Below are 26,230 nucleotides of genomic sequence, written 5' to 3'. Positions count from 1 at the left end.
ATCTCAGACTTCCTCCAGGTTTGGGTACCTAGTAACAAGAAGCATATTCTCATAATTCTGCCAAGAATATCCAAGTAGAAGATATTCTCTATACCTATAATTTCTCAGATTCTTGTATATATAAAATGAAAACCATCAGTTGTTTCGGGAAGTCAGGGACCGCAAATAGAGGGACTGGCTGAAGTCATAGCAGAAGAACATAAATTGTGAAGACTTCATGGACATTTATTAGTTCCCCAAATTAATACTTTTATAATTTATTACGCCTGTCTTTACTGCAATCTCTGAACATAAATTGTGGAGATTTCATGGACACTTATCACTTCCCCAATCGATACCCTTGTGATTTCCTATGCCTGTCTTTACTTTAATCTCTTAATCCCGTCATCTTCATAAGATGAGGAGGATGTATGGCGCCTCAGGACCCTGTGATGATTGCGTTAACTGCACAAATTGTTTGTAGAGCATGTGTGCTTGAACAATATGAAATCTGGGCACCTTGAAAAAAGAACAGGATAACAGCAATGTTCAGGGAACAAGGGAGATAACCTTAAACTCTGACTGCCGGTGAGTCAGACGGAACAGAGCCATATTTCTCATCCTTCAAAAGCAAATAGGAGAAATATCGCTGAATTCTTTTTCTCAGCAAGAAACATCCCTGAGAAAGGGAATAAGCCTCTGAGGGTAGGCCTCTAAAATGGCCGCTTTGGGGGTGGCTGTCTTTTATGGTTGAAGACAAAGGGATAAAATAAGCCCCAGTCTCCCGTAGCGCTCCCAGGCTTATTGGGATGAGGAAATTCTCACCTAATAAATTTTGGTCAGATCGGTTGTCTGCTCTTAAACCCTGTCTCCTGATAAGATGTTATCAATGACAATGCATGCCCAAAACTTCGTTAGCAATTTTAATTTCACCCCGTCTTGTGGTCCTGTGATCTTGCCCTGCCTCCATTTGCTTTGTGATATTTTATTACCTTGAAGTATGTGATCTCTGTGACCCACACCCTATTCATGCACTCCCTCCCTTTTGAATATCGCTAATAAAAACTTGCTGGTTTTACATCACGGAACCTGCCAACATGTGACGTCTCCCCCAGACACCCAGCTTTAAAATTTCTCTCTCTTGTACTCTTTCCCTTTATTTCTCAGACCAACTGACACTTAGGGAAATAGAAAAGAACCCACATTGAATATCGGGGGTGGGGTTCCCCTGATAATCAGTAAAATTAAATTATTCCTTCACTAATACTGGAAAATAAATGTCTTTATGATGTTTATCTTAGACTTAGAAAAACAACATCATAATATTGCTATCATTTTCTTTTTTTCTCATTGTATATAAATTTTTCTCATTATATATAAATATATCTGCACAAAATATTGTGCATATTCTTTGATAAAACAGCCAAATTTATAAAACATAAGGATGAAAAAAACATATGTAGTATAAAAAGAATAATTTATAAAATAATGTCAATTTTCAGTATCAGCTATTTTAAAAATATACAAACATGTTCAAAATTAAAATCAATCTTTCTTTTAATATATCTACTACCAAACTACCTGACTTTACGAAGATAGCTGATGTCATTTATAAACTCATAACTATTTGCATATGAATTTTCTTTTAATTACATCAGGTGCAGATCCATATAGATCAGGCATTTAAAAAATTCATTATGTAAACTTAAATGCTGACTGGCTGAGCAAAAATGATGCAATTATGCAGTAACACTTGTTGATTGGCAGATTCCAGTGAAACTAATAAAAGTGTATTTCTGATAGAATAAATAGGTAAATGTCATGAAAATCACAAGATTAATATCAGTAAGATTCTTCTGAAAGAAAAGAAGAATCAAATATTTCACTGTAAAATGTAAACAAAAGGAACAGTAAATTAATGATACTATGGATGGGAGAGTATTCTTTCCATAATATTTCAGGGTAGCTTTTTTGCCCCGGTTAGAAGCTCATAATAAAGTACCAAATGAATACATAAAAATCTGTGGTTTGCATAACACGTGTTCTCTTTTGTTCTGTAAAACTGAAAAATAACATTTGACAAAGCAAAATCAGATGTTGGAAAAAAAATGCATTTTAATACCACATATCACCACTGAATACATGAGGAAAATATGCTAAAGTCAGTTATTCTGTAGATATTTAGCAACGGCAGTGTTCTACCACTGATTAATGTTACCATTGGTGCTAATGATTTATATGAATTTTGATGCAGTTTCAATATTTCTTAGCTTACCAGGTAATAATTACATGACAAGAAACACAATCTAAAACCACACAGTCAAAATAATAGCAAGGCTTTAAAAAAAGGTTGTGGGTATTGGTAGCCTCAGTAACATCACACATTGACATTGGGGATAGGCATGTAAAAATACCACTTTGTTAAGCAAATTAGAAAGCCACCCCCCAACCCTCGCCTGCCCCTTTTGATTGTAGCAGAGCTGTCCCTTCAACCCATAGGGCCTCATTTATCAAATTCATGGCATTGCTTACGTTGTAATCTTCAGGCTACTAGTCATTGGGTTTTCCCTCATTGAAAACATATTTTTATTTTGTTTTCTTGCTTTTATCTGCCCCAGACTGGCCACCTTATACATGTGTGTATGTGTATCCATATTTCTTTACATATATACATATGTGTGTGTGTGTGTGTGTGTGTACACACATACCTCTTTGTCCATAATTTACTTATAAATTACCTACTATGTGTCAGGCTCTATGCATGGTCTTGGAGATGGAAATATGACCAAGGTGTAATTTGTCTCTTCAAATATCAAGCATAATTATAAAAGTGCCCACCTGTTTGGTTTGCTTAACGCATGTGCCTTCAATATCACTTGCTGATGAACCTGCCAGCTATTTTCACATGTGTGCCTCCTCTGTTTCAAATGATTCAACATAGTCTGGTTCTAAACTTCCAATCAGCAAAGTTCTGCGGCTTTATGATTAGGGAAATCATAGGCACAGTATTTTAATTACTAACACATCATTAGGCTGACCGCAGGCAGTCATTCCATATACACCAATTAGTTGACTGCTTGATTGAACCAGTAGTCAGCATATATTTGGAAACATAACAATAACAAAATAATGGCAGCTACCATTAACTGATATCTTATTAGATACCAGATGCCATGCCAAGCACTTTACATACATTCTCACACTTAATCCCAATAAAGGTATTATTATGCCCATTTAAATGATGATAAAACTGAGGCTTTGAGTTTTAAATAACTTGCCTAAAGCCACACAGATAGAAAAGAATTCAAAGTTTTGCCCATAATCCTATAGCTATACTACCTCTCAAAGAAAAAGTCCCTATCTGAAGTTGGCTCAATACAACGTAATTTTGATTCACAGCTAACTATAAATGGATCAACACAAACAGCTAAATTGACCTAAAGTACATAGCAGTCATGTATATGAAAAATAAATATTAAAGATTAGAAAGCATATAAACTACATATATAAGAGTGTGTGTGTGTGTGTGTGTGTATCTTTAAGATTATACGCCATTTTAGGCTATAGAGACCATGTTTTCTCTGCATTAGCACCCATTGTCAGGACTTGACTATATAGTTTTAACAACTGAAAGAGATTTTATTTTTAAAAATCCACTATGTGTTAGCCAACAATAAACCTGTATCTTATCTCTGTCCTATCCTCAACATCCAGCACAATGCCTGCCACATAGCAGATGCTCAATACATAGCAATATTCAAATAAAATCATTAACTCTTCAAGCTCTGTTCTAAAGTGAATGCTCTACTTATATGAACGTGTGATAACACATGCACCTGAAATATAATAAATAGAATCTGTGAAGCAGCATTTATTCATTTTTTTATTTATTTTTTTAATTTTTTGAGATGGAGTCTTGCTCTCTCGCCCAGGCTGGAATGCAGTGGCACAATCTCAGCTCAATGCAACCTCTGCCCCCCAGGTTCAAGTGATTTTCCTGCCTCAGCCACCTGAATAGCTGGGATTACAGGTGTTCGCCACCACACCCAGCTAATTTTTGTATTTTTAGCAGAGACAGGGCTTCACCACGTTGGCCAGGCTGGTCTTGAACTCCTAACCTCAAGTGATCCACCCACCTCAGCCTCCCAAAGTGCTAGGATTAAAGGCATGGGCTACCATGCCCAGCTGACATTTTCAACATATCAAAATTTTCACCACTATTTCTTAAATGAAGCTATGGAAATATAAAATACATTAATGCAATCTTCTGGCTAACTTCATAATTTCATACAATAGAATATTATTATGGAAAAGGTGCAAAATTTAGCATTATCACCAGAGCAACTACAACCTGGCAATAGATACATTAAATACATGTGAACATTAGACACAATCAAAACAAAGCATGACATAGAACTAAATGACAGCTGTTTTCAAGACTGTAGGCCTAAATTTAGCAACATAAGCACATTTAATCATAAACTCCTAACTAACTTACATTTTATTTCCTTGACTTTACCAATTACTAGAGAATTTATATATATATATTTAATTTTATATTTATATGTAATTTTTAATACTATCTCTATATATTAATATATATTAATTATACATAATATATATTAATAGTAGCAACATTTTATACACAACAAAAAGCAGAAATGTAAGCAAAGCACTAAGAAAGTTTCTTCCTATAAGTTTATGAGTAGTTTTATGACAGCCCACCCAGTGCTAATTCCTTTCATCATAGATTTTAGTAACCCTGATCAAGCACATACGTGCATTCATTTGGCCCATGTATATACTGTCTTATCCTATTAACCATATTTTGATGGTAATTTTTTACATTTGACTTCTATTACCTTCGATTTCAAATCCTTTTAGGAAGTGGGTGAAAGAGAAAAATTTAAATATTCTATTATCTATTCTTAGTTGACTTTTTGCCACAAGAGAACCTCAAAAGCAGTGACTTCTAAAAATATTTACTATTCTATCCAACACATGATATATGAAGCCACTCAATAATTTTACACATCTACTCAAAGGAAAGCAGTGAGCCTGGTGGAGATGTACCAAAGTTACAACCTTCTTACTATAAGAATTAATAGTTACAGTGTCTAGCACATAAGTGAACATTTAACCATCAGGTAATTTGAACCTTAGTTTTGTCACAGATCAAAAGCGATCAATAAAACCTAATTGCTACAGACTGAATGTGTGTACCCCAAAATTCATAGTTGACCTAATCTCCAATGTGATGATAATTGAGGGTGGGAGGTGATTTGGGAGGTGATTAGTTCATAAGGGTAGAACCCTTATGAATACGATTAATGCCCTTATAAAAGAGACCTCAGAGAGCTCTCTCTCCACTTCCGTTGTGAAGACACAGCAAGAAGAAGCATCTGTGAACCAGAAAGGAGGCCCTCACCAGACACTGATTCTGCCAGCACCTTGATCTTGGACTTCTCAGCCTCCAGAACCATGAGAAATAAATATTTGTTGTTTTTATTCTATCCAGTCTATAGCATTCTGTTATAGCACCTCAAACAGACTAAGACACTAAGCCAAAGAGTTGTAGCAATTAAATGACCGGTAGACACAGGTAAACCAGTTGGCATAAATATCTGACTTATAGTAGATCCTCAGTAAACCATCCTTCCTTTTTTTTCTACTTCATTTCTAAATTTCTATTTTAAGACACAGAAAAAATTTAAAATCAACTTTTTACACTTCAAATGTATTAGAAGCTGAATGGGTGGCTGAAAGAATAAAAATCACAGCATTCTAATAAACTGCCTTTTTTGGGGGGGGCACCAACACAACTTTCCTGTGAAAGACTACAATTATCATTTATTAATATATAAAATATGTTCTAGAGGAAATTAAAATTGAAATTAGAATTTGAAATTAGAATTCACTCATATTTTTACCCTTTCTTCTAGTTGATCCTTCAAACATTGATATTTTAGCTTCAGTTTTTTGTTCTCATTTTCATTCTGGGTTAATTCCTCTGTCAGTCTGTCACACTGTGATTTCAATTTATCCAGCTGACCACGATGAACTTTAGCCATATTCTTCTCTTCTAAACTTTCAGCCTGAGAAAAAGAGAAGGAAAAAAGAGAAAGTCCACTAGCCATAGCCAAAATACACCAAACACATTACACATTTTATCAGTGGAAAAACACTGCAAGATTTTAGCTCGTTCAAAGCATTCATATATAAAAATTAAAATAAACATAAGGGAAATGTTCTTTGCATTTATTCAATCGCTGATCAGTATTCACCAGCATTTATGAAGTGGTAGATACTGGACTAGATGCTAAAGATAACAGATATGAATAGTAAAGAGAGTCAGATGCAATGATCTATTTGACAAGACTGAATGAGAAGTACTTATCAAAGGTGTAAGCTGGACATTTTGGAAATTCAAAGAAGAAATACCAGCTCTGCTGAGGGGAAGGAGTTATTAGAGAAGTATCCCAAAAAGGAAATACTATGAGATGTTACTAACTGATAAGTTCCCTTGTCTATAGACGGGGCTTAACATTCCTGTTTGACTTCACTCCTGGTTTCTATGAAATAATTGTGTACTTTTTATGTAAGTCATTATCAATACTACTCTTATGGGGCTAAAAAAACATTATGAAGTATAACAACCAAGAAACTACAAACTTAATATGAAAAAGTTTACCAGTTATTTTTTCAACATCAGTAGTGTAGTAAAATATCTATTTATTGATCTTTATATAGGGTATAACCAGAATCAGCTTTTAAAAAATAAACTTTGGGAATAATCTATTCTATACAGGAAATTCAGTAAAGATTTGTCAGGTATGTGAACTTAAAGAATTTTGAAATAACAATAATGTAAACACTATGTGGCGGACACTGCTCTAAGACTTTTTGTATACAGGTTTTCCTCATTTCATCCTCGCAACAACCTGTGAGAATGAAATAAGGTATTATTATTGTACTGATTGCAATAATAATAAGAAAAAAAGCAAGCTAATCACTTTCCCAAAGATACACAGTGAGTAAATGCAGAGTCAGGATTTGAACCCAGGAATTCTTTCTAATGTCCATGCTTTCAACTACACCACACTGCCTCCCAAAAGGTACAATACCACTAGGTTTTAAAAACCAACTGGGTGAAACTAGGAAAACATGAAACACACCTACCAGTTGCTAAGAGTCTGTAAGCAATCACATTTAATCTGTTTGAAATATATGTTTTAATGCCTAAAATATGTTTCTTTTATTTTTATAAGTTTATTATATGAGTTTAATTAGGTATATAGGAACACAATCAATGGAAACAATCTCCTGAAAGAAGTTTTGTGAGTTTTAGACAAAATCTATATTTTATTTACCTCACAAAATTTACCTAAGAGTTGATGCCACATTAAATTAACAAAGAAATTGATTTTTTATGAGCAATCCTATATTCACAGCCCAAAATAAATTTACAAAATAAAACCTCTCATCAGGAAAATTGTTCAATTACGATTTTAAGTTTCAGTAGAATGCTTTTACTTTTTTTTATGTCCTAACAAAAGCATAGGTAAATACAAAGAATTCCCCCTAAGGTCTGTAGTGTGCTGCAGCCAGCTCATAGACACTGTCAAAAGCCAACTGGCTCTTCTCTTCCCAACTTCACCCCTCTCCAATGATATCTCATTTGATAGCTTGAAATCAGCCAAGAAAGTGGTATTCAGAACTACCAAACTTGGCGAATGCTATAAATCAAGGGTTTTCCACCCACCGGAAGCTTGTTTTCAAATATTTATCAGCACACCAATGCTGAAGCCTGACTAACAACTTACTTATTGTTGTGGTTTTTATTACATTTATATTTCATTTCAGAATTTACAAACTGATGTTTGTGCACAACAACCCAGTGATATAGAAGGACATTACTATTCTTATTTTAACAGTGAGGCATAAAAAAGTGAAATAACTTGGCCAAGATCAAATGGTCAGCAAATGGCAAAAACACAGAACTCCAATCCTGCATCTTTTGATTCCAAAAAAAGGCTCTACAAAATGATTTTGTTGAAATTGCAATGAGGTAATAGACCAATATCCTGAGAATATTAATAGCAGAGCATGTCATTAAAACATTTTAAATTTAAATTTAAAAATAGGTATGAGAGGGGTGATTCTAGATGGAGGAAAAAATAGAACTAAAGTGTACAGAGAAAAAAATATGGATGACTTATCAGAGCTTATTAGACTCAAAAATGTAGTAAGTTAAAATGAAGCTGAAAAACACAGAAATATAACATTTGTAGAGCTATTTGTCTAAAACTCCATTGTGTGCATAATTCAGTATATTACATCTCCTGTGATGGCCTTTGCTATCAACTCATTTTAATTAATATAAATAAGTAAAAAGTATGGATATATTAATAAAATAGCATGAGGTGGCGATTGTTCCTTAAGGGTAAATTGTTTGGTTTCAAAGGAAACTGCTGGGCTCACACAATCTCTGGCCATTCTTCCAATTCTAGAGCAACTTCAATACCACACATTAGGGAATAGCTTTAACACCCCTCCCAGATCTCAATCTTTCAAATTTAAAAAAAAAAAAAGCCCAAAGGACTTAGAAGATCACCAGAATGCTTATAAATTCTAAATTCTTTACACATAGGGAATTTAGTAAAGCTTTGTTATCATCTCACAACAAATGAACTCAAAGCACTTCCTCAAAAAAAATGAGGAAATCAATTTTCCCACATTACATGGAGAAATCCAAACGAAACAGATCATAGAGCAAGTCAGGAGCAAATGCTCTGATTTCTACCTTTTTCAACATTTCAACTTATATCCACCGAGTATCTTCTGTATGTCTGGAACATTGTGCTAGACACCATAAGAGGATACAAAATGGCTTAGATCTAATGCCTGTCCCTCTAGAAACTTACGCACACTCAACAAACCAAAATAAAAGGCAGCCTAAATGTGCTGTACCTGAGGCACCAATAAAGACCTATGGACACACAGTGGACCAAGAGATTAGCCCCACCTCAGTTGAGATTTATTCCAACTTTAGTGGATCCATAAAAGAAGTAAAAAATTGGGCCTTAAAGGATTTGGCAGAATTCTTCTTCCTGCAGACTAGGAGGCCAATTCAGATAGAGAATGAGCAGTCAGAAGTATGCACAGTGATCTGTATTTGTACGAGGAATGTTGGAGAGCATAAAAAGGTAATGAATGAGCCGGACACAGTGGCTCGTGCCTGCAATCCCAGCACTTTGGGAGGCCGAGGCGGGTGGATTATGAGGTCAAGAGATGGAAACCATCCTGGCCAACACTGTGAAACCCCATCTCTACTAAAAATACAAAAAGTAGTTGGGCATGGTGGTGCACACCTGTAGTCCCAGCTACTTGGGAGGCTGAGGCAGGAAAATCGCTTGAACTTGTGAGACAGAGGCTGCAGTGAGCTGAGATCACACCACTGCACTCCCGGCTGGTGAAGAGCAAGACTCCATCTCAAAAAAAAAAAAAAAAAAAAAAAAAGGAATGAATGTACATGAGTAAGGTAGAATCATTTTAAGGGGGGTGCTGGGCTGGGCTGGAGGGGAGACTTTATTACAGAGACAGTAAATAACTAACAAAGGTTTTTCAGTAGAAAGTGACACACTCAGATATATATTTTGGGAAAGGAAATTAGAGAGTATCTGGGGGAATAAAGGGAGGGGTTGTGGGTAGAGAAAGGAACTAGAGGGAAATAGGGAAATTACTTAGAAGTATGGCTAGGTTGCAAGTTAGCAGTCTGCATTCTGTTTTCTAGTACAACATGATATATTGTCCATATGCCAATGTATCCATGAGCAAAAGCAATTACTATTTCTCATTGAAGAATGCATATCTGAATGTGAGAATTATGGCCTTATAGAGATGACCTTGAACATGCTCTAACTGAAAAAATTATTACTAACTCCTGCCATTGTGTTATTATACAACCTAAATAATGGTGATAAGACATAAGTACTAATGAGAAGGAAGGTTCTAGTTTCAACAACAGTCTCAAGAAAACTGCAAGCTTCTTAAAACAAACCATTGCTCTATGCCATGCCAGTTTCTCCCAACAAATCATTACATGCTTGTCCTCATGCAAAAACCCTGCCTTCCTTTCACATCACACTATTTCTCATCAACCCCCTCTACCTTGCTGTCAACAGCTGACTGATCAGTCACCCTCTTCACTGTGGTTTTTGGCATGTGACCAATTAATGCCTTCACAATATCTTAAATATCCAAGTGTCCATCCCATAAGATAGCTTCAAAGTTATTTGACCTGTTCTTTCCCAACTACCTACACCAACATTACACAATAGCAACCACTGCATGACCACACCTTAGACCTTAACTCTGAAAACTTTTAGATTGCACTGCAATATAAGAATTCCTGACCAAATCAACAACCTCTGACTGCAGATTTTTATCCTTCAGCTTTCTCATTCCTTTGCCCACAATCTTTGTTCTTCAATGTTAGCCACATGGAAGTACTTTACATGCTCCTAGACTAGTCTCGTTCAGTTTGTACCAGTCTTCATACCAGTTTTCATCTTCACTGCTCCTAATTTCTTGCTGCACTGCTGTCCTATTCTACTTCAAAGAGAAGAAAGGCTATCAGTCAAGATTCACATCAATTTCCCCAGATCATCCCTACCAACTTACCCAGTCTTACTGGTTTCCTCCAAATCCTTCAGAGGAAGGAGACCTTGTCTCCTGTTGAATGCTATATACTCTTATTTTTTTATCAAATCCCCTCACATCTCCTCATGTACTTTCTCCATCAACCTCTGTTGAATGGAATGAAGGCTTTTTATACTTCTTCTTTCAGCTTGCCTGTCACATTTATCATTCTTGATTATAACTTTCTTAAAATGTCTTAGCTGGATTTCTAAGATATCATTCTCTTTTGGTTCTCCTCCTATCTGTCTGTCATATGGTCTTTTATTTTCATTTGCTAGGCCTTTTTAGTAAATTCTTTCCTTCAAACATTAGTGTTTGAGAGTCTCATCCTCTTTTTATTATCTGCACAATCTCATCCAAATCCCATGACATCGACTACCACCCAAGAGTTAACTGGCTCCCAAATATTTCACTCCAATCTCAATTTCTCCCTCAACTCTTGACCCTACTAATTATTATGTACTAATTATGTGCTAATCTGTTCCACCTAGACTTTCTTGGTTAAGCTTAAAATTCCTCCCCCTAAGACAATATGCTAAAAAATAACAACAACAAAAACAAACTAGATTTGCCACTGTTCTCTTCAAATCTTCTATTCTGTCTGTATTCTCTATATTGGCAATAGCATCATTATCCACCTAATCACCCAAAGTCATTACCTACCCATCCTTGAGTCTAAACTTTTTTCCAGCCTAGCAAAGCAGTTAAGAACACAGTCAGTTAATTACCTGAGTTCAAATCCTTTCCCTACCACTCTCCTGCTCTAAGGCCGTGGGCAAATTACTTAACCTTCTGTATCCCAATTTCCTCATCGGGGAGAAAATAATACCACACAATCTGCAGGGGGAAGTGGGTATTAAATGATTAACACTTGTAAAGTTCTTAGAGCAGTGACTGGCATAAAGTGTTGAAAAACTGTTTGCTGGTAGTATTGTTATTGTCATAGCCAATCAATCACCATGTAATATATATTTTATTTTCTATAAGATCAGCTCTTCTTCTCCATATCCCTAATTCTACTTTTGTTTATATATTCATCAACTCTGAAAGATTATTATTCCATAGTTCATCAAAATTAAAATGTGTATCTTCCACATTTTACCATCTCTGACCTGGGAGTTCTTACACTTGATGACATATCATGGTTTCATAGGCAGGAGGCAGCATTTTTATTTCTTAGGATGACATGCATCTAGTAATAACAGCAATGATGCACCTGACAAGGTGTCTTAGGTTTAATGAAATATAGTAAGAGCCTCTTACCTATTTTAGCTTCCATTCTGACCCACCAACCCCAATTGAAGACCCCAAATCTTCATGCCAGAAGGCTATCTAGGACTGGGGAAGAACTCATAGACTAGCTACATCATTTTACAGATGTCAGTTGTTTCAATATCATTTCATCTTGCATCATAAGCATTTTCAAAATAGTAGTTGCATTTCAAAGACTTTTGAAAAACATTATAATAATTAACCTTTGAAGATTTATCCATTCATTCATTCACCTATTCAATAGATATTTACAATGTTCCAAAAAACTGTTGTAGGCACTGGGAATATAGCTAGAAGCAAAACAGACTAAAATCCCTATCCTCAGAGAGTCTTCATTTCAATAAAGGGAGATTAAAAAATAAATAATATGGAATCTATATCATATGATAAGTGTTATGGGAAAAAAATAAAAAGATGGGAAGAGGAACAGATTTATCACACTCCTGACAATCATGTTATAAAACGATTGCCCTGCATGGTGATAATGCTAATAACATTAGGCCTTAGAAACATTTCTTCAAATCCAAGATCCCAATTAGGCATTTACCCAGGCAACTTTGATTTGGAAAAGAAGGAGTAAATCTCAAAAGCCTTGGGTTTACACAGCCCATAAGCTGATCCACTTTAGTTACCATACTAATAAGGACTGTGGTTATAGCTCCTCTGGCCTTGACGAGTCTTTGCCTTTTATATTTTAGGAGGTCATAAATGTTGAATGAGGGCACGTTTCAGGTCCACGACTTACTGCCACCTCTGCCTTTCCTGAACTCCCCAAACAGCTAAACGTTCTTTATAAAGGGCTTCAATGCTCTGAAATAGGTGCTCCCAGGTGGCTGTTATAACTCATTTCAACCTGGCCGAACAGGCATGAATAAGCCTCTTTATTGTTGGTTTTATCTTTCCTTCAGTGCTTGGGAATACAGAATGATCTCTAAAAGTTTACGCTTTATTAACTTCATGAGCCACCAGAAAAATTCCTTCAGTATCATCAGGATAATTCAACAGAGGTACCTTCAGTGTCCTGATATGATTCTCAGCCTCACTCTTTTCTTTCTTAAAGTGCTTCATAAGCTCCTGGATATTCTGTTCATGTTTTGTTTTCACACTCTGCAATGATGATGTGAGATCTTTCAGCTCCCTCTGGTGCACATCTCGTTCCAGCTTTAACTGTGTGATGATTGTAGCTGTTTCTTCATCCCTGGATTTTGCCTGTGCAGTGAGGTCAGAAAGGTCCTTAAGCACTGCTTTCTTGGCTCTCTCTTCCTCGGCCAATTTATTAGCAAGATCTGCTCGGATGGCACTCAGGTCCTTGATGGACTCTTGCATCTCAAGAAGTTTAGCTTTGTCCTGGGCCTGGCTCTTCTTGAGCTCTGCAATTTCTTCCTCCAAGTGAGCTTTCTCAGCTTTCATTTGGCTTTGGATCTTACTCTGCTTTTTCAATTCACTTTCCAGTCTATGGATGGTATCCAGGGAATTCTTGACTTCCAATTCAAGGTCAGCTTGATGAGACTTAATATCACGTAGTTTCTCCTCCTTGGAGTGAAGCTCCTCCTCCTGAAGGGCACGCTTTGTTAGGACATCATTCAATTCCTTTCGAAGATTCTCTATTTGTTGTAATGCTGCATACATCTGGGTTTTCAATTCATCCTTTTCTTTTAAAATCTATCAGGTTAAGAACATGAAGCAAAAGAAAAAAATAAAAGTTACTGTAAAATTCACCATAGACTGTGCCAGTCAGCAAAATAAAGCTTAACCCACAAGGAGAAACAAAATTCATCAAATAATTTTTGTATTTTTTCCATTTTGTAATAAAAATACTTTTAGGCTAGAAAGCGGAGGGGCAGGGGGCAATATATAATTGTCCTGAAATAGCAACACACTGAAATATATATTTCAAATTTTCATCACCAAAACTTATTTCAATCCATGGTTACAAATAATTATTTAAATGTTAGATAGAATTGAGCAAGCAAATGTGGAAAGCAAAGACTCCCATTAAAAAGAAAACTTACTAGAGGTTGAAATAATACAGTATTACCTAAAATAATAATGATGTGCATTCCAATGATACACTTTTAAAAAGGAGAAATCCCAAAACAGAGATGGAAAATAATATAGGGAAGCATGCAGATACAATATAAGAAAGTTTACGGTACATTCAGCCATTATTTTCAAAATATCAATGGTGACAAAAAGTCACCAATATGCAACTGGGAGCCTTGAAGCCCACAAAGATAGAAATGAGATTAAGTCAGGGAAGGTGGGGAAAGGGCTCAAGTGAAAAGTCAAGGGCCTAGAAGTCCATCATTCTATGCCAGCCTCTCTACGATTTACATTGAGGGACAGAGGCCAAGGGTTAACTCTTCTGGCCTCTAATTCTCACCACCTAATCATTGCAAATAAAATAGTGGGCAGCCAAGGGAGCCAAGATTGTTTTCTATACAACACTGGCACCAAAGATAATCTCCGTGTCTACTTACTGATGCCCACACCATGTCTTGAAACAGGTGGGGGAAAAAAGGAACCAATTAAGACTCATTTCAGAATTACAAATAATGAGTTAAAATGCAAATATTTGCAAGACATTTCTATACTTCACATTCTATACTGCAGTGTAAAACAATTTATGATAAAAATTTAATGAGTCAATCACTCCAAAAAAAAGTTTCCCCAATCCCTCTCAGTTTTAACTGAAAGAAAGAAAGAGCACAAAGATAACATGAGAACTAATAAAAGGAGGTGAATAAGCAGTTGAGCTCTGACCAGAAAGAAGCGAATTTGATTCTCAGTTCAATCATGGGCAATTCTATGGCCTCAGAGAAATCATTTCTCTTGCTAGAGAAAAGAATAATAGCTATTTCATAAGACTGTGATGAAGATTAGTGAGAAAGGGGAAACAAAAAGTTGGAGTAGAATTTAAGTTCAAGGAGGTACTAGGGTCTCGGGGAGGTGTTTATGCAAGGTAGTGATCAAAACTGTAAAAAGAGCCAGGCCCAGTGGCACACACCTATAATCCCAGCTATTTGGAAGGCTGAGGTGGGAAGATAGCTACAGCTCAGGAGTTCAAAACCAGCCTGGGCAACATAGCAAGACCCCATCTCTACTGTGAAAAGACAGGATAACTGAAGGGAAGGAACTCTGAAACACAGATGAAGGAGTTCAATTTCAAAAGAATGTAAGGTAGGAGAAATATAGATGAGCCTAAGGGTAGATGTATTATTTTTCTACTGTTTCATAACAATTTCGAACAGACTTAGTAGCTTAAAACAATACACATTTTTTATCTCACTGCTTCCAATAGGTCAAACAGCCAAGCAAGGTATTCAGTTTAAGGCCTCCTAAGACTAAAATCAAGGTATCAGCTGGCCAGGGCTCTGGTCTGGAGACTCTGAGGAGAATCCATGTCCAAGTTTATTCAGGTTTCTGATACAACTTGTTTCCATACAGTTGTAGGACTTTGGGTACCCATTTCCTTGCTAGCTTTTGGCCAGCGATTATTCTGAACTTCTAGAAGCCAACCTTGTTCCTTGGCTTATGGACTCTGCCATCTTCAAAGCTTGAACAGCTTGATGAATCCTTCCCAAGCTTCAACTCTCTCCGACGTCCCCTTCTCCCAATAGCCAGAAAGAAAACTTCTATTGAGGGCTCATGTGATTAGATTAGGCCCATCCAGATAATGTGATCACAGGAGTAATGTCTTATCATATTCATGGATTCCAGAAATTAGAGTAACTTCTTTGGGGAGGGTCAATCTACTTACCAAACTAGAGAGCACAAAAACTGATAGAATCAAGTTTGGGCTGTAAAGATGGCGTGGGAGGGACTGAGCAAGGGTAGGGGCCTTCAGTATAGTGATATCCATTTGAAGCAGATAACTTAGCCCCCTTGGCATGAGTTGAGAGACTTATAGGCAGTGCTGAGGATTAAAATCATATTTTCATAATGAAGTCATACCATGTAAAGTGTCTTTAATTATGAAATATTATATCTTCCTGAAATTGGATTAAAAAGCAAAGGTATTTCTTTTTCTCACATAACAGGAAGTCCAGAGATAGGGTCGTTCAAGAAGAATCCCTCAAAGCTCAGGCTCTGCTACTCTATAACTCTCATCTTTTGCTGTCTTTGCAGTGTTCCAAGCATCACATCAATTCCTGACAAAGGTGACAGCCACAGGGCAGACCGTCACTGACCTTGTGGATCAAGTTTATAATATCTTTGGCAATACAGATACTAAAAACTAAGCTCTGTCAATTTGCTTCCGGTTAATTGCTTGCCTAGTAGCCACAGCTTAAGATTTTGTCTAGACATTTCTTTGAGTCTGAAAATGTCTTATGTCTTTACTACCATCTCAATACCCTGGACATACCCAGGGCCCTCAATTGAGTAGCCTTTATCTTGAGGAAGATCAGAACAGTGGAACTGGGTCCCCTTTGTCTGGCCAGGAATGCTTAAGTACTTGAAAGGATCCTGAGAAAAAGGCTTGATTTTTAACTCTTTTTTTTTTTTCTTGCTGTTTCCTGCTTCCCTCTTATGCTTGCACCAATTTCAGTTTGGATAAATAATTTGGCTTTTCCAAGCCTAAAGGATTCCAAATTATCAGACTCATAGTCAATATGGATTATAGATTGCAGACTTCAGGCTCCTCATCTTAAAAAAGGAAACAAACAAACAAACAGAAACGAACAAAACTCTGCTTTTAGACAGACAAGTTTCAACCTAAACTTGTCTTTCTCTTGTAATACCTTACTGAAGGCTGAAATATGCACACAACATACTCCAACATCCTAAAGTTTTCCTACCAGTCACTTAATACTATCCTCTTATTCACAGCATCAATGCCCCTAAATATGATTTCTCTTTAAACCAGTTGCTTCCAACCACATAGCAAAGTTTACCAACTTTCCCTTTAGAACAATATGATCCTCTCTTGCCCCTTACTCTATTTCTCCTCTCAGCCAATCCTACAATTTAGGTTATTTTGCTTATAGCTCCTTATTGCTAGAACTCAAAGTTTACATAAACGTGAATTTCTTCTGCTGAGGGTAAGAGAAAATCCCAATCCAAACTGGTTTAAACCACAAGAAAATCATTCCAGGCAAAACCACTCCAGAGACAGTATGTCAAAGCTCTGGCTCCACCTCTCTGCAATTCTGTACCTAGTGATGGTCTTGCATTAATTATTGAATGGAATGGATAGGGGGAGGGAGGAGGTAACCATGAATACTATAGAAGCCAACTGCTATTTCTATGGAAGTTTTGCTGTTACTGTTTAGGAGAAGGAATGGAAAAAGTGGAAAGTCGGGTTGACTCCAGATTAGAAATCGGTAAAATGTATGAGGGAGAAGAAAGAAATTGAAGATGTGATGAGAACGACATCAAAGTAGCTTTCGATGAAGTCCAATGTGACAGGAAGAAAACGGAAGCCAGGAACTGGATAGTAAACCAGAAGAATATAGAAAGATCAAAATTGGGTATTAATAGTTTAAAAAGCTAGGTGGTAGGGAAGAGAAGAATTCTGAAAGATCAGACACTGAGCTTTGGAACGGAAGGCTTGAACATGGAACAATTACAGATGAAGATAAAGTTTAAACACAGAAATTCGACACTGAAGTAGAATTATTTCAGTGAAGGTCACTATAAAATAAGACATTCGTGAATTAGAAGGATACAGACTTCAGTAGGTTGAGGACTTGAACTCTGAAGTTACTAAGGATGATGGCAAGAATTACATGACATAAAACAGGCTGATGCAAAGCCAAGCTAAAATCCTTGAGAAATGTAGGGGCATAAATGAAAAATAGCCAGCAGTCAAGAGCAAAAATGGGAAAAGAATGTTCTAACCAGGCAGTCCAAGCTTCCAAAGAAGGGGCAAAAGAAAAGATTATTGAAAAAAGGCCTTAAAATAGTTGTGTGAAGCCAAAAGAATAATACTATCTAAAACCATGGCGATTATAGAAACAGACGCCAAGTCCTCAAAGACCTGAACACAAAGTATTATATATACAGTTTGGTTTTGTTTTTTGTTTTAATTAACTAAAAGGTAGATGAGGGGATTACTCAATGTTTTTGTTTTGTTTTGTTTTGTTTACCTGCATGTGAGAGAAAATGCAGGCAGATGGCTGAATTATACTAATACATACTCTAGCATTTCTTGAACTGTATGTGATAGGACTGTATATGCATTCAAAAAATCGTACACTTTGGCACTTCTTACTTTCAACCATTCAAAAATTCAGATTTTACAAGATAGCATATATTACATATAACTCTTTTTTTGCCAGCAGGAGGGAAATATGCAGAAGGAATATATGGTAATTTAAGCTTCTTGAAGTCAAACACTATCAAGCAAAAAGCTCAATACATAAGCAAGCCAATTATTCTGCCAATTCAGCAGGGGGAAAAAAAAACCCTGGAAAGTATTCCCATTATCCATATTAAAAAAGAATATGAAAAAAATTGGAAACATTCAGAAAAGCATATACTATGATCAGAGTCCAATCTTTTCCTTTATCGTTTTCAAAGCACCCATACAAACCAATGATTTCAAACAGTACCTTAAAAGAAAAAGAGAAGCAAAAATACCACAACTTACAGCTAGATTATTTGTATCTATTAAGTTTTCGGTCTCCTAATATGTGTTACCTACATATCCCTGAAGTACACCACAATTCCCTGATGTAAATATCCATTTCATTGTCTTTGAGGAAAGTATACAGTTTGATCTGTCTGGGTTTTTTTTTTTTTTTTTTCTGCAGTGATATGCGATTTGATATTACACATCATTCAGTCATGAAGTAGTTTTGTAATATGATATCTTATAATCTTACTAAGATTCCAGAAATGTAAAAAGCAGGAAAAAAGAAATAAATCAGAGAAGTTTTTAAGAGAAAAAAAGCCTTTTGTCATTTAGTATATTTTTTAAGTGACAAATCTTAAAGCAGAAAATAAATTATGCTAGAAAAAGAGAACTGGCGGTAGACACAGAACCATACTGCAAATATGAGGAGAGCATCATATGAGCATATAAAATGACTCAGTAAGGGTACTTATTAAGTAATTTATTCTTTAAGCCACCATATGTTATATTTGTAAATCAGTATAATTTTTTTATTTTAATACACCCTTCCAAAATACCTTGGAGTCAGTTTTTGAAAATAATTAGCCCTAAAAATCAAAAAGAAAGTAGCCGTATTACAAATGTGTTAAGGTGGCTTTGTGATTTTATTAAGAATTAAATATCCCTTTGAAATAATATTCAGTAATATATTTTTTTAAAATTTTTCCAAAATTATTTACCATGTATTTCCACATCACAGATTTACTGAGCACATTTCTTACTCTTTTTCCTTGAAAAACCATTGCTCTAACTGCAACATGCTGCATTAATTTTTAAGGCTTTTAAAGGAGAAATTACAATGCCTGCTGTGATAATTGTGTTACGACCTTAACTGTGGCAATCACTTTAAAATTGCTTCTTTGCTTATCATTAGTAATGCTAAGTGATAAAAATAATTGGAAGTATTCTGGGAAATGATTGTTAAACAATTTTTAATATTCTGAAAACTCAATGTAGAAAAGTCTCAGCACCATGGACGGGAATACTGTATGATGACATGGACCCTTCTAAATCTCTTCTAATTAAGTAAAATCTCCAGATGAGATTTTCAATCAGTCAATTCCCTCAACCACTCCTCTTGCTAGCTACCTACCTACCTTACAGTCAGGCTCACTGAGCCAGTTGCCAGATCAGGCTGACAACAGAATAATCAAGATAGAGCAATTTCCTGGGATCAGATCAGTTCAGGCACAAGTCTGAAAGCTTTAGAACTGCTTTACTTCAGGGCAACCAGCCACCCAGTATGTGTCAGATGGGTTAAAATGAAAAGCAATCTGCAGTGAGTGCAAAATGATCATTTTTTTCATCTTCTATATGTCCGAGAAATTCATATGTAAAAGAGAGTATCTTTTCCATGACAGCTCATCTGAAATAAGCATCTGTCACTCTTAAAAGCTGAAAATTGATTTTATAAATATAATGCCCTACATTTTGTTTTCTTTTCAAAGAAAGTCAACTTATCCAAATGATTATTCTTTTGGAATGTACAGAGTTCTTGACAAGTGACAAATGACAAAGCACAAATGATAAACCAAGAATAAACATGGATAAAAATCAATCACGACTTTCCTGCTTATTATCTTATAAACATCTGGGTTTAATTCAACCCAAAGATATATCAGATGAGAATCAACATAGGAGCATAAAATCCATTTAAAGTAACTGATTATACAAGAGAAAAGTTAATGTGAAATGCATACATAGATGAGTGAAACGCGTTTTGTTGCTATCAAAAGGGCATAAAAGCAAAGTCTTGAAGAGGGTTGTGATCCCATAACACTGTTCAGTCAGTGAGATCCTCAGCGTACGCATTTAAGTAAGCCCATTACAGTTGCTGCCAGTAAATGGCCCTAGTAACTACTGCATTTTTTAAATGCTTCTTTCTAACCAATACCTAGTTGAAATATATAAATAAATGAGATTTTAAAATACATGCATTGGGAGGAAAGTTGTGTGAAAATAAGGAAGATTTAATAATTTTCTTCCATTGGAATATTAGGAGATTAAAGAATAATTCAATTTAGGAAACTTACACCTAAACTGGGGCAAGGGGTACATCTATTGATGGGCCAACTCCGAAAAGCCACATAATATTAAACTATGTAAAGGCTTAAGTAAAAAATATTTAAAAATTAACTTTTATACTTTGAAACAGTCAACCATAAGGATTCTTCTATCAAGGGCATATTGATTATATGCACAGTATGGCACTCAAGTGTTTTTTCAAAGGACAGATGAATGAATGGATGGGTCACATTGAAAACCATTCCTTAGGAATGTGGCTTTTATACCTGATTATTCTTGCCTGTCAGTTCATCAACTGTTTCAGATTGTTTCTCCAACGCTCGCTCTAACTTCTTATGTTTAAGCTTCCACTGCCTAATGGATTCTTGAGCTTTCAGTTTCAGGTCTTCCCTCCTCTTCTCCGCCTCCTCTTTCAGGGCCTCTGACTGCTGGAGCTCACTGAGGTACTGCTCAGCCTGCTTGGTTGCATCCTCTGCATGGCGAGTCAGCTCTGAGATCTGAAGGTCAGCATGCTTACGCTCGGCCTCACATGTGTCAAAGTGATTCTGGATCTCCTTAAGTCGATCCAACATCTGGAGTTGCTGTTTTTCCCCATTCTCCAGTTCACGTGTTAAAATCTAAGAATAAAGCATGTGAAACATTAGGAACAAATGCTTGTCAAAATTAGATGTGTAGCATATCATCAAACAAGAATCTCTAATGTCACTGAAATGGAAATCATCTGTATTAAAATTCATTAGCAATCAATTTAGAAAATATGAGTCATTTTCTTTGTATTTTATAACCACATTAGTTGGGAACAATTTTTTATATAAATATTCCCTCTTTTTTGGACTATTTTATTGTCCAAAAAAGGAAAATATGGGTTTCCAATTGACTGTCACTAAAATAGAAGGCACTTTTGAAGAAAACAATGTGCATTATTTTAGTAACAACCTAGTGTTCTGTCCAACTGAAGAAATATTAATGTTTTAAAATTTGTCAGGTTATCAGAGAACTATTAGTAGCAATCATATATAACATTTTGCTTTCTGGCAGCAAAACAAAATTATAATAAAAAAATAAGTAACAATAAAGTGACAGAAACATCAGCATAGATAACACTATATTAGGTTCCCAATAAAGTGCTTATACATTGATTATTTCCAGATAAACCAACATAATATTATATGTTGAAGCACTTATCCCAAGCTGATATGAATCACTACAGTACACATTTATAAATACATTTAATTTAACTTTATTTTGAATATTTCTCTAATCAAGAAAAAAAACCTTAAGTCTAGCTTCCCTAAAGCCAGGATGGTGATTATATATTTGGAAATTACACTAAATCATCATGATTAATACATATTTTAAGAATAAGTAAACATTTTAAGTTTAAAAATGAGAAGATATTGTTTTAAGTAAGTTTATACAAATAAAATAATCATTAACATTAAGCCGTTAAAGAATCATTAACATTAAGCCACTTTTGTAAAGCTTTGTAAGAAAGTGATAAATTCAGAAATAAAGTGCTTACAATGGGTCACATAAGCTGCCCCTCCTGAGCCTTACTTTCCAAATACTTAGTGGCAACAATGGTAACATAAAAATGTCATGTGTCCAAATAAGAATGGGTTCAAGGGGCTAGAATGAGGCTGTGAGTTGGATAAACAATAAATAACATCTCCACCGAACTAAGGCCCAGACAAATGAAACTAGAAACATTTACCAAGCTCCTTTGGCCCCAACAGCAGAGTTTCCAGGTCCAGATTCCATGATCTATGGCTCAAATAAGGTTAAATATAATCTCCCTCATGATTAAAATCATAGTCTGACATTACGGCAAACATTTTTTTAAATGCCTCAAAAACAAACTTCATTTTCTAGGCAACAGGTTCGCATTTGTCCAGTTTGCTAAATTCAAGGCAGCCTGGAAGACACTGCATCCACCCAAATGGGAAATTGAGAACTGTGTACTTGTGTGTGTAGAAAATTCTACAATAAGATCAGAAAAACCCCTGTAATTGTGGTTTACCTTTTGCTCTTATTCTAAAAGTATTACCAATATGCTAGAAATCAACTTGATTAACAAGCAGCAATCAAGTGATTCCTCATCAAAAGAGAAATGGAACTTATTTTTCTTTTCAACAAATCCTTGGAAAGAAAGTGGTTACACTTCCTGTTCATCAGGCATATGGTTTATAGAAAATTAATAGGACACAGTCTTAATACCAGAGAAGCTAACTCTAATTAGGGAGGTATTTTCATCAACCACTATCGTAGATAGTCCTAGGTGCTAAAACATGATGGAGAGTTACCTAAAGGCGTCTATAGTCTACAGTGTGGCTGCAGACAGTCTCCTATAGGAGGTGATGCATAAGCTGAGATTTAAAAGAAAAGGAGCAATAATAATCAAATAACTATGACTGTGACTGAAATGCATTGAGTTCTCAAGTTATACCAAGATTTAATGCTTTATATGAATTACCTCATTCAATCCCAACACAAATCTAAAATGAGACACTATTATCCCCATTTCAGTGAAAAGTAACCAACATTTGCTGCAGTTAATAATTTGTTCAAGATCACATACCTAATAAGTAAGGGCATAGGGATTTGGACCTGGATAGTTTGCTTCTAGAACCCATGTTATCAACCTATTGCTAAACTTCCAGATTCTCAGATGACCCCAACTCCACGCCTCTTCAGTCACCCACTGCCACGGTTTTATCTAGGTGTTTTTATCAGAACTGCCACCTTTAAAGCAAGAGGTTCCTCACTCCATCCTCTTCCCATAACTCTTGGATTTAATTACGAATCTAATCAGCTATTACACCCTCTTCCTTCTGTGTTATCTGTGCTTCATAGTCAAGGAGATGACCACTCCCTTGAGATTTCTTTTGCTAGTTTTAAATCCTGGCTTTCTAACCCAAACACTATTATTTTTTCACTTTAGCCAATCTCTTGCTTACACTGAGCCTCCCTCTTTAAACTGTTCATTTACTAAACATTACCAACAAAACCACCAACTCTAGGTGAACTTAAAAAATTACTAATTCCTACGTTGGGTTGAGTCCTGTAAGAAACATCACACAGGACTATCAGTTGATGTGACCACACACTGAGAGTCAAACTCATTGGCACCCAGAAAGTCTTCCACATGCCTCAACCCAGCTCACACAAGGGCCATTATTACAAAAAGTCTCATCTCTGACCCTCCCATTTTTACCCTTGGTTTTGGTATGTACTATAGTTCCTCCTTCAAAAGTAAAATTGAGGCAGGCAGTTAATGCAGGATACCCCAAATATATCCTACTTGTATTTTAAAATTTACCAATGGTCAATTTCTTCTCTTTTCCAGCCTCCAAGGAAAGGGGATTCTTCCTTAGACAAATAGCCTATCTCTGTGATTTTCCTACTTGACTATTCCACTTTACTTCTCTCATCTCAAAAACTAACAGTAAAGATTTTTAAAAATAAAAACAAAGAAAAACACCAGCAACAAAAGCACTTTTCTCAATCCTACATTATCTTCTACCAAGTACCATGTACTCATCTACCTCTTAAGCCAAGCTCCTGGAAAGAGTAGTTCATACTTGATGCTCCCACAACCATATTTCAGTTCTCTTGGTTCACTACATCTGGTTTCCATCATACTATGAAAATAGCTCTCATCAAGATGCCCCAAGATCACCTACAGCCAAATACGAAAACTCTTTCAAAACCTTACTTTGGGAGGCCAAGGTGGGTGGATCACTTGAGCCCAGGAGTTCGAGACCAGCCTGGACAACACAGCAAAACCCCTGTCTCCTACTAAAAACACAAAAATTAGCTGGGTGTGGTGGCACATACCTGTAATCCCAGCTACTCAGGAGGCTGAGGCACAAGAACAGCTCGAAGCCAGGAGGTGGAGTTTGCAGTGAGCTGAGCTTCTGCCACTGCACTCCAGCCAAGGCCACAGAGCAAGATTCAGTCAAAACAAAACAAAATAAACAAAAATTTCCTTCACTTAGTTTCCTTGTAGCATGTGACACTGTTAATAACCCCTTGCCCATTCTAACTCTCTGCTTCCTTAACTTTCACAATACCACTTTTCACTAGCTCTTTATCTTCCTCTTCTTCTTTCATAATCTCCTTTCCTGAGTCTCTTCTACCATTTAGCCTCTTAAATCTAAATAACTCTATAAAGTTCCAATATTATGAATCATCTCACCTACACAATATCCTTGGTAGATGAGTATTTAGGTAGACAGATATTAGTAGGTATTAGTGAGTCGTACATTCAGAAGCCATACTAACTCCTCATCTCCAGACTTTCAAATATCTAATGGCTTCATATCGGGGGAACCCCAACCCCGATATTCAGCATGGGTTATTTTCTATTTCCCTAAGTGTTGGCTGGTCTGAGAAATAAAGGGAAAGAGTACAAGAGAGAGAAATTTTAAAGCTGGGTGTCCAGAGGAGACATCACATGTTGGCAGGTTCCATGGTGCTCTCTGAGCCATAAAACCAGCAAGTTTTTATTAGCAGTTTTCAAAGGGGAGGGAGTGCACGAATAGGGTGTGGGTGACAGAGATCACATGCTTCACAAGGTAATAAAATATCACAAAGCAAATGGAGGCAGGGCAAGATCACAGGACCACAGGATGGGGTGAAATTAAAATTGCTAATGAAGTTTCAGGCACGCATTGTCATTAATAACATCTTATCAGGAGATAGGGTTTGAAAGCAGACAACCGGTCTGACCAAAATTTCTTAGGCAGGTATTTCCCCGTCCTAATAACCCTGGGAGTGCTATAGGAGACCGGGACTTATTTAATCCCTTTCTCTTCATCTTCAACCATAAAAGATAGCTGCCCCCAAAGTGGCCACTTCAGAGGCCTACCCTCAGGGGCGCATTCTCTTTCTCAGGGATGTTCCTTGCTGAGAAAAAGAATTCAGCGATATTTCTCCTATTTGCTTTTGAAAGAAGAGAAATATGGCTCTGTTCCACCCGTCTCACTGGCAGTCAGAGTTTAAGGTAACCTCCCTTGTTTCTGGAACATTGCTGTTATCCTGTTCTTTTTCCAAGGTGCCCAGATTTCATATTGTTCAAGCACACATGCTCTACAAACAATTTGTGCAGTTAACACAATCATCACAGGGTCCTGAGGCGACATACATCCTCCTCACAAAGATGACGGGATTCAGAGATTAAAGTAAAGACAGGCATAGGAAATCACGGGAGTATCAATTGGGGAAGTGATAAATGTTCATGAAATCTTCACAATTTTTGTTCTTCTGCCATGGTGTCAGTGAGTCCCTCCGTTTGGTGTCCCTGACTTCCTGCAACAGCTTCATAACTTTCTACACTTAGAAATCTCACAGGTGTCTTACATTTAGTAAGTCAAGAAGTAAACTTATCTGAGGACCAACTCCTAACAAAAAGGCAGTCCTTCTAAAATGGCAGGAAAGTAGCTCTCTGATGAGGGAGGACGGAAATGAGTTAAATTGTGTATTTTAATAGTGAGAAGATCTGAAAAAATCACTGTAGGAAAAGAGGAAATGAACAACTGATAGACGTTTAAAAGATGACAAACAGAAATAAGGTTCTAGTTAGATAGTCTCAAATTGATAATGGGCCCAAGAGTATACCAAATTCTTTGGATTTCT

The 26,230-nt window shown here is 36.3% G+C and overlaps 1 protein-coding gene across 7 annotated transcripts in view; it reads right to left on the bottom strand.

Moving 5' to 3' along the window:
* The window catches only part of CEP128 (centrosomal protein 128), a 445,924-nt gene that overhangs the window by 293,812 nt on the left and 125,882 nt on the right, over positions 1-26,230 (bottom strand). For all 7 annotated transcript variants that reach the window (XM_050798934.1, XM_050798932.1, XM_050798937.1 and 4 more), the window contains 3 exons: positions 20,860-21,210; positions 12,964-13,614; positions 5,910-6,074 (listed from right to left, as the gene is read on the bottom strand). In XM_050798934.1, the coding sequence (XP_050654891.1) occupies positions 5,910-6,074; positions 12,964-13,614; positions 20,860-21,210 (1,167 nt within the window). The remainder of the gene's footprint in view (positions 1-5,909; positions 6,075-12,963; positions 13,615-20,859; positions 21,211-26,230) is intronic.

Source organism: Macaca thibetana, chromosome 7 (assembly GCF_024542745.1).
Source record: "Macaca thibetana thibetana isolate TM-01 chromosome 7, ASM2454274v1, whole genome shotgun sequence".
Taxonomy (NCBI): domain Eukaryota; kingdom Metazoa; phylum Chordata; class Mammalia; order Primates; family Cercopithecidae; genus Macaca; species Macaca thibetana.
This window is presented reverse-complemented; position numbering and strand designations above follow the sequence as displayed.